This window comes from Xylocopa sonorina, chromosome 4 (genome assembly GCF_050948175.1).
Source record: "Xylocopa sonorina isolate GNS202 chromosome 4, iyXylSono1_principal, whole genome shotgun sequence".
Classification (NCBI taxonomy): domain Eukaryota; kingdom Metazoa; phylum Arthropoda; class Insecta; order Hymenoptera; family Apidae; genus Xylocopa; species Xylocopa sonorina.
In genome coordinates this window covers 14818085-14829499 of record NC_135196.1, presented here as the reverse complement: position 1 = coordinate 14829499, position 11415 = coordinate 14818085, and the positions used below count along the sequence as shown (strand labels likewise).

Below are 11415 nucleotides of genomic sequence, written 5' to 3'. Positions count from 1 at the left end.
CATAATTTTTCTATTGCTTCCTATCGTGCTCTAACATCAGAATTTGAATACAATCAACAAGATACATTTATGACATTGGTCGTTAGAAAATGTAGATTTAATAACTGCTTGATATATATTTTAAGTTACGAGATCGACTTTCAATGCTGTATGTATATATTAAATTTTGTTTAAATCAAAAGAAAACGTATGCCGACTGATATATAACTGTGTATTGTATAGTATTAAAATTTGTAAATATACAATGAACATTTCCTATTTCACGTATTGTATTTTCCAAGCAATGCACATACATTATCGCCAAACCTATGTAAAGTTACTAAATATACGCATTATAATCATTATCAGAGTAATTTAGAATTTATTCACGACATATATAATACACCTTTAGTAATTTTAATATTCAAAACACTAATAACATGGATTTAAAGTCAGCGCCATAAATTCTAACTGGTGGCGCCATCTCTGCAAAAAGTGCTGAAACTGGTCGCACATCATTATCGACAGCGAAGTGAACTGCCGCGCTACTGGCGCCATCTCTGCGGAGAGCGCTGAAACTACTCGCTGAATAGTACCACGGTTTCTTCGCGAGATGGCGCCACGAGGCGGTCGGCGCAGGTGGCGCCATCTCCGTGGAAAGCGCTGAAACTACTCGCCGAATAGTTCCATCGTTTTTCCGCGAGATGACGCCAGGGGTTCTAGAGTGACGTTGGTATCATCTGTATTACTCTTTCTTACAGCAACTTTCTCCCTCTTATCTCCAACGCGGAAAATATAAAATAAATTAGAATAAAACTAATATATTTATATAATTATTATATTATTGTTATATTATTATATTATTTATTACAATTTGTTTTATATTTTCCGTGTTGGAGGTAAGAGAGAGAAGGATGTTATAAGAAAGAGAGTGACAGATAATGGTGACCCACTATAGAACCCCTGGCGCCATCTCTGTGGAGAGCGCTGAAACTACTCGCAAAATAGTTCTATCGTTCCTCCGCGAGATGGCGCCACCAAGCGGTCGGCGCAAGTGGTGCCATCTCGCGGTGGAACTAAAGAACTATTTCGCGAGTAGTTTCAGCGCTCTACACAGAGATGGCGCCACGGGTCACTAAATATAATTTCGTAAAAATATCATAGCATTTATTCTAACCGCTTATAATATAATTTGAAGGGTGATAGGGTAATAGATTTATGGCAAAGTTCTGTATGAAATGTTTGTTTATTGCATTTATTAATAATGTAAACATACGCTAACTTTGATTTGTTCAGTAATAATTCATTCGTATAACACTTTTTCAGGTTATAACTCTACAGCAGGTCGTCGTTCGAACAATATATTTATTGTAAACATTATATTATAAATTTTTGACGCTTTTCAATCATGGCATTGATCTTGAAAACTATGAATGGATTTCAACTGTTCAGCAAATGTTTGAAACCAAGGTAATGTGACAAGGATATGCACTTTAGTAATTTTTTTGCTTGCTTCGTTAACATTTTGAAGTTCATTAACTTACTTGTTACTCAATCTTCGATGCATCCATTTCAGTCTGGATGCGATGAGGATCCCTGCCCGTGGCAAAAGGCAAAATCCTCCGCCGAGAAAACGTCATCCCGAGTGGCTTCCGAGACCAACAAGGGTGGTGCGTATACGAAAAAATACAAGTAACTCGTCGGTCGGTTCCTGCAATATTAATTATTACAAGTAGTTTGTATCGACATTGTCCATATTAGCTTTACAATGAAGAACTTACTGCAGAAAATAAAGAATTCCTCTCGGAGGTTGTATCCTACAATCAAGTAACGCTTAACGAACGCAAATCTCCATTAAGCGCGGAATTAATTCAGTCGGCTGCATCTTGGACTGGAAGATCCAAACGAGTCGGTTTGATCGGTAGGAAGATAGGAGTGTATCCAATGTGGTTGAAGAATGGGAAGAAAGTACTGACTACTCTGATACAGGTGCTATGTATCATTTGTACAAGATTGCATTGAAATTTCATTGAAATCCAAATTAATTACATATTTAGTTAATTTCTGAATAGATTGTAGACAATGAGGTCGTCAAATACATACCACCGGAGGAGTATAAGTCTGTGGTGCAAAAAAGGCCCAATCAAGTGAAAGAAAAACATGGTTGTATCGTATTAGGAGCAGTAAATATAGATCCGCAAAGAGTAAGTTGTATTCCTTCGGCTCTACAGCGCGAATAGATCATTCTTATGGATTGTTCTTGTTCGTATTAAAAAGTGTAAGTAATTCAATTTTTACAGCTAACCAAGGAATATTATGCGATATTTAGCGCAGCTGGAATTACACCGAAGCAAACACTGATGAGATTTATTGTTTCTCCGAATGCAGCCCTTCAACCGGGAACTGTTTTAAACGCGGTACATTTTAAGCCAGGAGAATTCATTGACATTCGAGGGAAAACGTAAATCTTCTATTGATATTCTCAGTTTCTTCTATCGCTAATGTATATTGCTACCGTATAATAATGCATTTTCTATCCTCTTTATAAATGTAGAGTAGACCGTGGGTTCCAGGGTGTAATGAAACGATGGGGATTTAAGGGTATGCCTGCTTCTCACGGTACAACTAAAACACACAGAAGGCCAGGTAATATAGGTTCCGGAGGTGGACTGGCTAGAGTAAGACCAGGCACTAAGATGCCTGGACACATGGGAAATCGTTGGCGCATTCTTCGTGGAGTGAAGGTAACTCGTATTCTAGTACAATGCACCAATTCGAGGTGATACGTATTACACATTAACATTGTTATCGGTAATTGCATTCGTAGAAATAGTAGGAATAAAATGACCGAAACGAATTCGAAAGAAATGTTTTAGTTAACATTTACGTAAAAAAAGGGAGTTCGAATATTGTGTACAGAGCCAGAAGTAGATGAAATAAGCCAAAGAAGTCAATCTGGTTTAATTTCGTTCTTATTCTCTGCCCTGTTGTATAACAATATATTAAAAAGTACAATTGAATTTTCACTTTTCGATAGGATCGTATATAATTTCAACGTCTTCAACGTTTTCTAAATCGTTCAATCGGATCGAATAATCTAATCGATCTATTCGTATAGTAACTATGCCAAGTTATTACCTATACATATACTTTACTTTATATATGAACACTGTTTATTGCAAATATTTTTTGCAAATTTTATACAAAGGTAGTGCACACTCATTATGATTTTTTTCTAGAGAGTTTTACAAAATCATATTTGAAAAGTTTCGGATTCGATACAGCTACGGGAACGTACATATATATTGTTCATTCATTTGTTCCTCAAATAATTATGTATTATGTAAGTGTACTAGCGATCAAATTCTATCGTTTGTGTAATATATAACTCACATTTAATGGATATAAAATGTGTTTAGTATAGAAATAAGATGCGTTAAATTCTTAAATGCTTACACGATATACTGAAACTACGCTATTAAATAGTTACAAAAAATATCAATCGTATTGAAGGTATATTACTTTTTTTGAAAGGAGAATATGCTATGCGACAGTAAGCGCAGTGAAATTTTTTACAGTCAAAAAACTCACAAGAGATATATATTCACAAATTTACGGGTCATTTATTTCTTAAATTATAGCCTATGATGTAAATCATACGACAAATCCGTGAGAATGATGAAGTGTATACCATTAGGAATATACCAACAACAAATTTATCAACAAGAGGTCATGCTTAATATTTTTGTATTAAAAATATTTTTAAAGGTACCGAAGGATTACACACTTTCGCTGAAAAATTAAACCTCCGTGCTCGGTTGTAGTTAACTTTTTTTTTTTTTTTTTTTTTCATCGTCAAGGAAATGTGTTGTCTCGGTTACACGATGAATATCTTCTACTCTTATATTCCTTTATTGTTACAATAGTAGTAATTTGGAACGAATCTTTGTTTAAGGGAAAGCATCATAAATAGTTGAATAAATAATAGTAATTATAGTAGCGTAAATAAATTGAAAAAGAAAATTACTTTATCCAACGATGTTGTTAACAACTAGCATGGCTTTTTAATCGATCAATCAATTAAATCTTTACGCGTATGTTTCAGATACTACGAATAAACACTAAATATAATGTTATCTGGGTATTAGCTCAGAACATACCAGGAGAGACAAATACCATGTGCTATTTGTACGATACCATTCTTCCATTGAAAAAGAGTAGATCGTCACATTTCCCTACGTATATACCCGATGAGAATGCAAACGCATCTGAGCTACCTGAAAATCTTTATGCGGATGATGTTCATCCATTTAGCGATTCCTCTATCGTATTCCAACCAGAATCGGAAGTATAATGATGTAGTAAATAAAAAATATCTTTAAATAAGATAATATTTTATACAAATGTCTTGTTCAACCTGCACGAATTTCTAGGTAAGAAACGTATCTATTTACGTGATCGAAAGATCGGCAAGTTGAAACCGAATTTTATTGTTAGTCCCCTTTCCTTTTACTTACAGAAATAATTCATAGTCATGAATTAAGCTAATAAAGAGTAGTCAATCGATTTATTTATTTAGTAATCAATATTATTATAAATTTAACATGCCTAAAATATACACGAATTGTTTTATAAATGTAACATCGCTAACCAAGACTTGATCTCAAGTTAGGGTGGAGAACAGTAAGATAAAACAATAAAAAGGGCTTAGTATTCGTTTTTCCTGTGTTGCTCTCTTTGAAGTCTAGAGAGCACGTTAATTAATTTACTAGAATAATTTAGTCGGTGAAATGCATACGTCACTAGTTGCATTTGGTTGGTTAAGTTTCGCTTTACCAATGATTTTTAGTACTATGTGCAATCAGGAAATGAAACATGATTATAACGCGTATACATCGTTAGAGGAGTCAACAGAAAAAGGAAAAAGAACACAGATTCTTATTTCGTTAAGAAACATTTTTGCTCCATAACTTTACCCAAGCTATGTTCCAATTTCATATTTTCGTGGGAAAAATATTGGTCAGTTACGATTACGGTTGTGGATTAGCAAAAAAAATCGTGATCCTTGGTTTACCAGTGACATACTGAGATTGCCACGTGTTGCTGGAGCAGTAATGAGACAAAATAGAAAAGGGTAAGCAAAATGGCTCCGTAACGGAGTTTGTCGGGGGACGGCACGATCGGATAAGAAATAATGGAGGCCCTCTCAGAATTTAAAACCTTCGTTCGAAATGCTTGTCGTCTGATCGAATTCAAATGTTGAATCGACAACCTGTGGCTCCACATTTGTATCGTTTGACTGAAAATATATCAGAAATACATATATACATATATACCAGTATCCTTGAAAAATAGATAATTATTAACGCGTTAAAAATGAAATAAATACGTACGTCTTCTGAAAAGTATTGCTCGATAATTTCAAACGCTATCTTATAAATATCTATGTTATTGTGATTTTGCAACGCTTCGATTTTATCCAGACCTACGAGAACAAAATTTCAGTACATAAATTAGCGTTCTTTATATAATATCTCGGTGCATAAATCATAATTCATCGTAATAATAAGAGAGACAAAGTTCAACCTGAACATTCTTCGATCATATTGGCCAGCTGTTCTACTTGTGATCCAGCAAATTTGAGCATATTATGTATACCATCTAAAACAACCTGTACAACTTGAGTATCTTTACAATCAAGAAGATTACAGAAAGGTGCGATAACTCCCTCCTGTATTATCCGCGCAACCTGCTCTTCGTTGCCGCTTATCGTTAAATTGCTGATTGCCCATGCTGCTTCCTTTTGCGTTTGGAATTCACCCTATTGTGTGAGAAATGTCGATAGATATTATTATGTGACTAGTGAACATGCCATAGAATTTAAGGATTAATTAAAGGCATCTTCTTACGTTCGCTAAATTGCGAATAATAAGTGGTAATAATCCAGCATCTATAACTGCTTGAACCTGAGATTGGTTGCCAGCAGTTACATTTGAAAGGAACCAAACAGCCTCTTTACAAATTTTCTCCCTCGAATGGGTCAGTAAATTCGGGAAATACGAGAGCGCATCACAGTTTAACACAGTTTGCGTTTGTTCGTCTGTACCCGTTACAATATTGCCAACTGCTCTTAAAGCAGCCGTTTGGACCTTAACTTCTTTGTGCGAAAGGAGCGGTATAAGACGAGGCACTACACCGCTGTCTATAACCAACTGGATCTGCTCGTTACCGCCGTCGGTTAAATAGCTTAGTGCCCAAACTGTGTCGACAAGGATCTACAATGTGTCGCAACGTGTTCAATTTATACCAACTCTTATTAGAAATAAATCATATCATTTTTATGACATTTGTGCTCACTTACATTTATATCTGTGTGATGAATGAGTATATTGAGAGCAGGCAAAATTTCTTTGATAGTCAAAACAGGTGGCGGTGGGTCTTTGTTCCTACATAAATTTACGATTACCCAAGTTACATTACGTAAAAAACTAATTGGTATATCCGGTTTAATAAACGTTAACAATGGTGGTACAACACCAAGCTTGATAACATAATCCCTAGATGCTGGACCATCTCCAATAATATTTCCTACGATTAAGAAATTGATAATAAATGCACAGAAATATATGTATGTTAATGCATGATAATTAGTTAGTCAATATTAATGCGTAATCTATCATTTCCTTTTTACATACCTAAAGCCCATACAGCTTGCTCGCAAACGTTTTGTTGACTCGAAAGTAACAAATGTAAGAAGTGTGGAACTGCACCAGCAGCTACAACTGCTTGTGTCTGAGGTGATGTTCCGCTTGCAATATTTGTTAAAGCCCATGCTGCTTCAAATTGCAGAGAGGGACTGTAAAGTAGATTATATATCGAAAATTATAACGCGAACGATACAGATTCACGAACATTCTAACAAACTAAAAACTAACTAGAAAATTAACTAGAATGTGTACTATGCATAAATTTATACGTCGTACCTATTGTGCTGTTCGAGACAATTAACTAAAATTGGTAAAATACCACTATCAATTAACCGATCAATTGGTGGATTACGATCTGAAGATAATAACTTTCTTGCCGATTGTACAGCTTGTAATTGAACGGCTGGATCTGGACTAGCAGCTTTCATCACTAGTTCTTTTAAATTGATTTTCGATAAATCCATGAAATGTTTATCAGCGTCTTCTTCATCTAGAAAGAAATATCATTATCGAATGGTTATATTTTTTTCTGAATTCTCTTAAGCGAATCTCTTTGGAATGCTTACCCGTTAAATCTGTAGTAGGCACGTTTCTTCGTTTTTGTAAAGTTTCATCGCGTTTGTTTTTACGTAATTCCACTGTTACCTCGTTTCTTCTTCTCCTCATTTCCTACAGGGCATAACGAGTTAATACCACATATAATCATTTTTGACATTCTGTTAGTATTCCAGAATTGTACATATACATAAGATTGTTTTAATATAATTCAATTACTTTTACGGACAATGCATTTTCTATTGTTTCCTGATTCAGTAATATTCTATCTTCTCAGATATTATTTAGAAGATCATTAGAAGAAATCATAATCGATAAGATATAAATAGATAATATTTGATAGTAGAATACTTGTTATTGTATCGTTTCAAGTTTTTACAATATCATTAACGAAATGATTTTTATGAAAAGCTCGTAAAGTAATATGGAATGTTTTGTAATATTATAATATACCTTAATCAAATGATGTTAATTAAAGCACGCTTAATGTCATAATGTCAAACTCTTGATTAGCAATTTTATTTCTGTTCGAGGCAAGCGTTGGAACGAACATGAGAATGTTAAATACACCTCGGAGGAATAAAATTGTTGATGATATGAAAAATCAGTAAAAAATCTAAATTGGAAGGAAAAAAAAAAAAAAAAAAAAAAAAAAAGTAAAGGAAAATAGCGTACTATTTACACGAAGAAAGAATATAATGACATTGTAAATGTATCGCGAGTTATTCGGAAGATTTTTATAGAACAGTTAATATGAAGCAACTTGGCTGGATTTTTTGTAATAATTCCAATGCTATTCTTCTAGCGATATATTTGTCATTATTCGCGAAAACTGACGACACTTCCCACTTGTTTCGGGATATATTACGATCGCACATGTCCCGCAAAGAGGATCTGTTGTTGCGGTGTCGGGTAAAAAGTAATCGCACGAGAAACGTTGAAAAATTGCGTCGGGACAACAAAGTGTCCGAATATCATTGCACAAACTTGAGCAGAAGTGGCATTTAGCTGTATAGAAGGTAGGATTTTTATCCGGTTGTTAGGATAGCCGAAGTTTCCAGAGAAATAAGGTAACTGCGCACAACGACGGAACACACTCGTGGATACTCACTTCTTGATCTTTGCCTTTGTTCTTAAAAACCATCATTCGATTCTTGCTTAGCATTTCCGCCGCCATTTTTTCAATAACCAATCCTTCGTACTCGCCTATATTGATATGTGCCGGCACCCGGATACCCGTATTACTGCGAAAAATCCCGTATCCGTGTTACTGCGGTCGATTTACCTCGACAACTGCATGCCGTTGCGCGACAGCCTTAATGTACGTCAATATGCAATGCAATATCATGTATAACACTCGATCCCTTGATCACGATCGCCGCACGATGTCCTCTGTAGTCACGTTTTCTCAGCACAAACGAAACCTTTCGAGCATTCCGAAAAGAACATCGGAAATGACCGAGGTGGCGCTTCGGCAGACCGCACCGTCTTTTCACTATATTACCCGTACCAGTCAATGAAATTTCACCGACGAATAAGAACGGACCATCGCGAAATTATACACCAATTTCCTAGCTGACCAATCGAAAATTTCACTAGACGCGGCTACTTTTTATTGGACCACCGTCCACTCCAAATGCCAACTTGCTTCGATCTACGCCCAAAATCTATCGTAAATCTACCATTACAAACGGAATGTTAATATGTACACGAATGTTGCTGATAAATGGACGGATGAAAACTTTCATCTCATTTTTCTTTTATTTTAGATCAGGAATAACTCGAGCATTCGCGCGTAGCTATAATTATTATACTTAATCGATATACCGATAATATATTGGATTGATCTCTGGTTTTCGTGGATCTTTCTCGACCACGTAAACGGTTACGATATTGTACTGTTTTCGAGACGATTCGATCACGGCTCCGCAATACATTCGAAGAGTGAAGTAATACCCGAACTCGATTGATGTTAATAGAGAATACCCTATGAAAAGGCTTGCTATACCACCGAAGGATACGAGCAAATCCAGGTAACCGAATCGCATTTCTCTCCTGTAAATGGCTGGAGGCCAACCTTTTAATATAACTTGGTGTTCGTTCGACTGCGCTGCTTTTATACTTTCCACAGTGTACGACGTGTGATTACAATACAACCAACAATTACAGCGAGACGCGTCGTTAACAACATCGTTTAAACAGGAGTATTTCGAGGGTGAACATTCTGTTTTATCGGCGAATGATAAAAACCACGGTAAACATTTGCATCGTGCAAGTAGTTTATCAATCAAACAATTGATTTCGCAATCATTTAAATTTGTACCCTCCTCTTTGTAGAAACATTTTCGTTGCCGCGTAAGCAAGTATCCTATGTCAGCAATCGAATACGTCATGTCCACGGTAAATTTGATATCAATGGGAAAATAAGTTTTCACCGTGGCTCTTTCTCCAGGTTTTGGGCCTAATTCGTTCGGTTCTGCCAAATAAAATCTGCAATTTCAATTGAAATTGTTTTTTTAACCCGAAAATATCCCAATTAAAAAGAATTGATTTCAGAAAAACGATATTACCTTAAAGGGTAAATCAGATTTGGAGTTGCAAATTTAAGAATCCATGAAATATCTATAATTTTAAGTGGTTCTAAATTTATTGATTTGCAACATGCACCAACCGGTGTAAGTACGCCTTGAAATATTTTATTACACGATACGATATCTCCTCTAAAATGATCACGCATTTTAATTTTTTTGTACAGCACAAACAGTAGTGTACGTATAGATTAAAAACACTGTACACTTACTTGTACGTGCAGTTGGTAATCGAGACATCGCAATTAGGAGCCATCATTCCAAACATTTTGCGAAAATCGTTTTTATTTTTGTAAACGGAAGAGAATGATCGTAAATTAATGTATCTCCAGGAATTCCAATTATATAGTTGTTCGTATACAAACTGTTCGTCCTATTCGTGGTATACGAATATAACTTATTAATGTCACGTATATTATTGTTAATAACAGAGACAAATTTTATCATATGGGAATAACGTTTTTTACGAACATTTACCTGCGATATATACGACTGGTTCATGTGAGCCCAGTCGAAGCAAACAAAGATACGAGGAAATTCGATATTAATATGCTCTGTTGCTATATCGAATCCTGTTAAAGTTGGGTCTGTTTCAAATTTTCCAAGGACAAATACGATGATAGAGATAATTGTTATCACCGACATCAGTGTCAAGAAAAACCAAAGCCATCTGCCAGAAAAAGCCAGTTTCATCAGTTTTATCAGTTAGGCAATAATTAGTCGAAATAATTGAGTTCAATTATAAGATTACCTTTCCCACTTAGGTCTCGTAGGATCTACGAAATAGGCGAAACCATGCAAAGAATTATATAACAAATATTCTTTTGAACGATACTTTAAACTAGTCCGCAGTTCCTTCAACGATGGTTTATAGTTGTATCTCATGTTGGAGTAGATCCAGTAATGTCCACATTTCCAGCAAGATTGTAGCTAAACACACTAGATACCGAAATCGGATCGATCATTTTCCAGGATCGCATGTTAAGTTTAAACATCTATTATGCATGCTATGACCATAACGTAACTAATTTATCAGTTTCATCGACAAACGACAATAATATCAGATCGCAGATTAAAAAGATCGTAATGAAAAATTGCGACATTATTCGAACATGGGCTGTTTAATTATTGAAATACTTTGGAGAAATATAATGAATAATGAATTAATTGAATATCGTCTAATCCGGAGGAATTACCTAATCCATAACATTATTGAAACGAAGAAAAGAATGTAGGATTTATTATTCTTTCCTTTCAGGAAGAGAAACGGTTGCCTACAGGAAACTATCGATAACTATGGGTTTGTTCGAAGTATTGTCTTTCGAATATACGTTTTTCCAGTTGCATCTCGTCGCTTAAGAATCGGCCATCGTGTGTGGAACACAAACACTCCTCATCTTCATGCCAGCTTCTTTATTATTTTAGACCACCCCCCCTTACGACCACCATCTGCTTGCATACCGGCGTTGTTCCGGTCTCTGCGGTGCCTAAGAAACTTGTCGGATCCATGAGTTAAGCGGGTGCAAACTACCCTTTTAACGGCTTCCGTCGATTTCATTTCACTTAGAAGCAATGAAAAAAAGTCA

At 35.5% G+C, this 11415-nt stretch overlaps 3 protein-coding genes across 3 annotated transcripts; 1 reads left to right on the top strand and 2 right to left on the bottom strand.

Moving 5' to 3' along the window:
* The first annotated feature begins 1384 nt into the window (after positions 1-1384).
* Mrpl3 (mitochondrial ribosomal protein L3) lies at positions 1385-4348 on the top strand. Its single transcript, XM_076893319.1, has 7 exons — positions 1385-1449; positions 1556-1649; positions 1741-1968; positions 2052-2183; positions 2280-2440; positions 2534-2723; positions 4085-4348. Exons 1-7 carry the CDS (start codon positions 1388-1390, stop codon positions 4331-4333), a joined length of 1116 nt encoding a protein of 371 aa, XP_076749434.1. The 5' UTR covers positions 1385-1387; the 3' UTR covers positions 4334-4348.
* Positions 4349-4518: 170 nt separating this feature from the next.
* Kap-alpha3 (karyopherin alpha3) lies at positions 4519-8717 on the bottom strand. The gene is made up of 9 exons (XM_076893318.1): positions 8353-8717; positions 7253-7355; positions 6963-7176; positions 6675-6835; positions 6341-6567; positions 5889-6254; positions 5566-5800; positions 5373-5464; positions 4519-5278 (listed from the first exon to the last, which is right to left on the bottom strand). The coding sequence occupies exons 1-9, from the start codon at positions 8416-8418 to the stop codon at positions 5186-5188; spliced, it is 1557 nt and encodes a 518-aa protein (XP_076749433.1). The 5' UTR covers positions 8419-8717; the 3' UTR covers positions 4519-5185.
* A 129-nt stretch (positions 8718-8846) lies between these two features.
* Positions 8847-10901, bottom strand: LOC143422682 (sodium channel protein Nach). Its single transcript, XM_076893485.1, has 6 exons — positions 10581-10901; positions 10307-10499; positions 10042-10202; positions 9812-9961; positions 9069-9731; positions 8847-8919 (listed from the first exon to the last, which is right to left on the bottom strand). Exons 1-6 carry the CDS (start codon positions 10712-10714, stop codon positions 8847-8849), a joined length of 1374 nt encoding a protein of 457 aa, XP_076749600.1. The 5' UTR covers positions 10715-10901.
* Between the last annotated feature and the right edge of the window lie 514 nt (positions 10902-11415).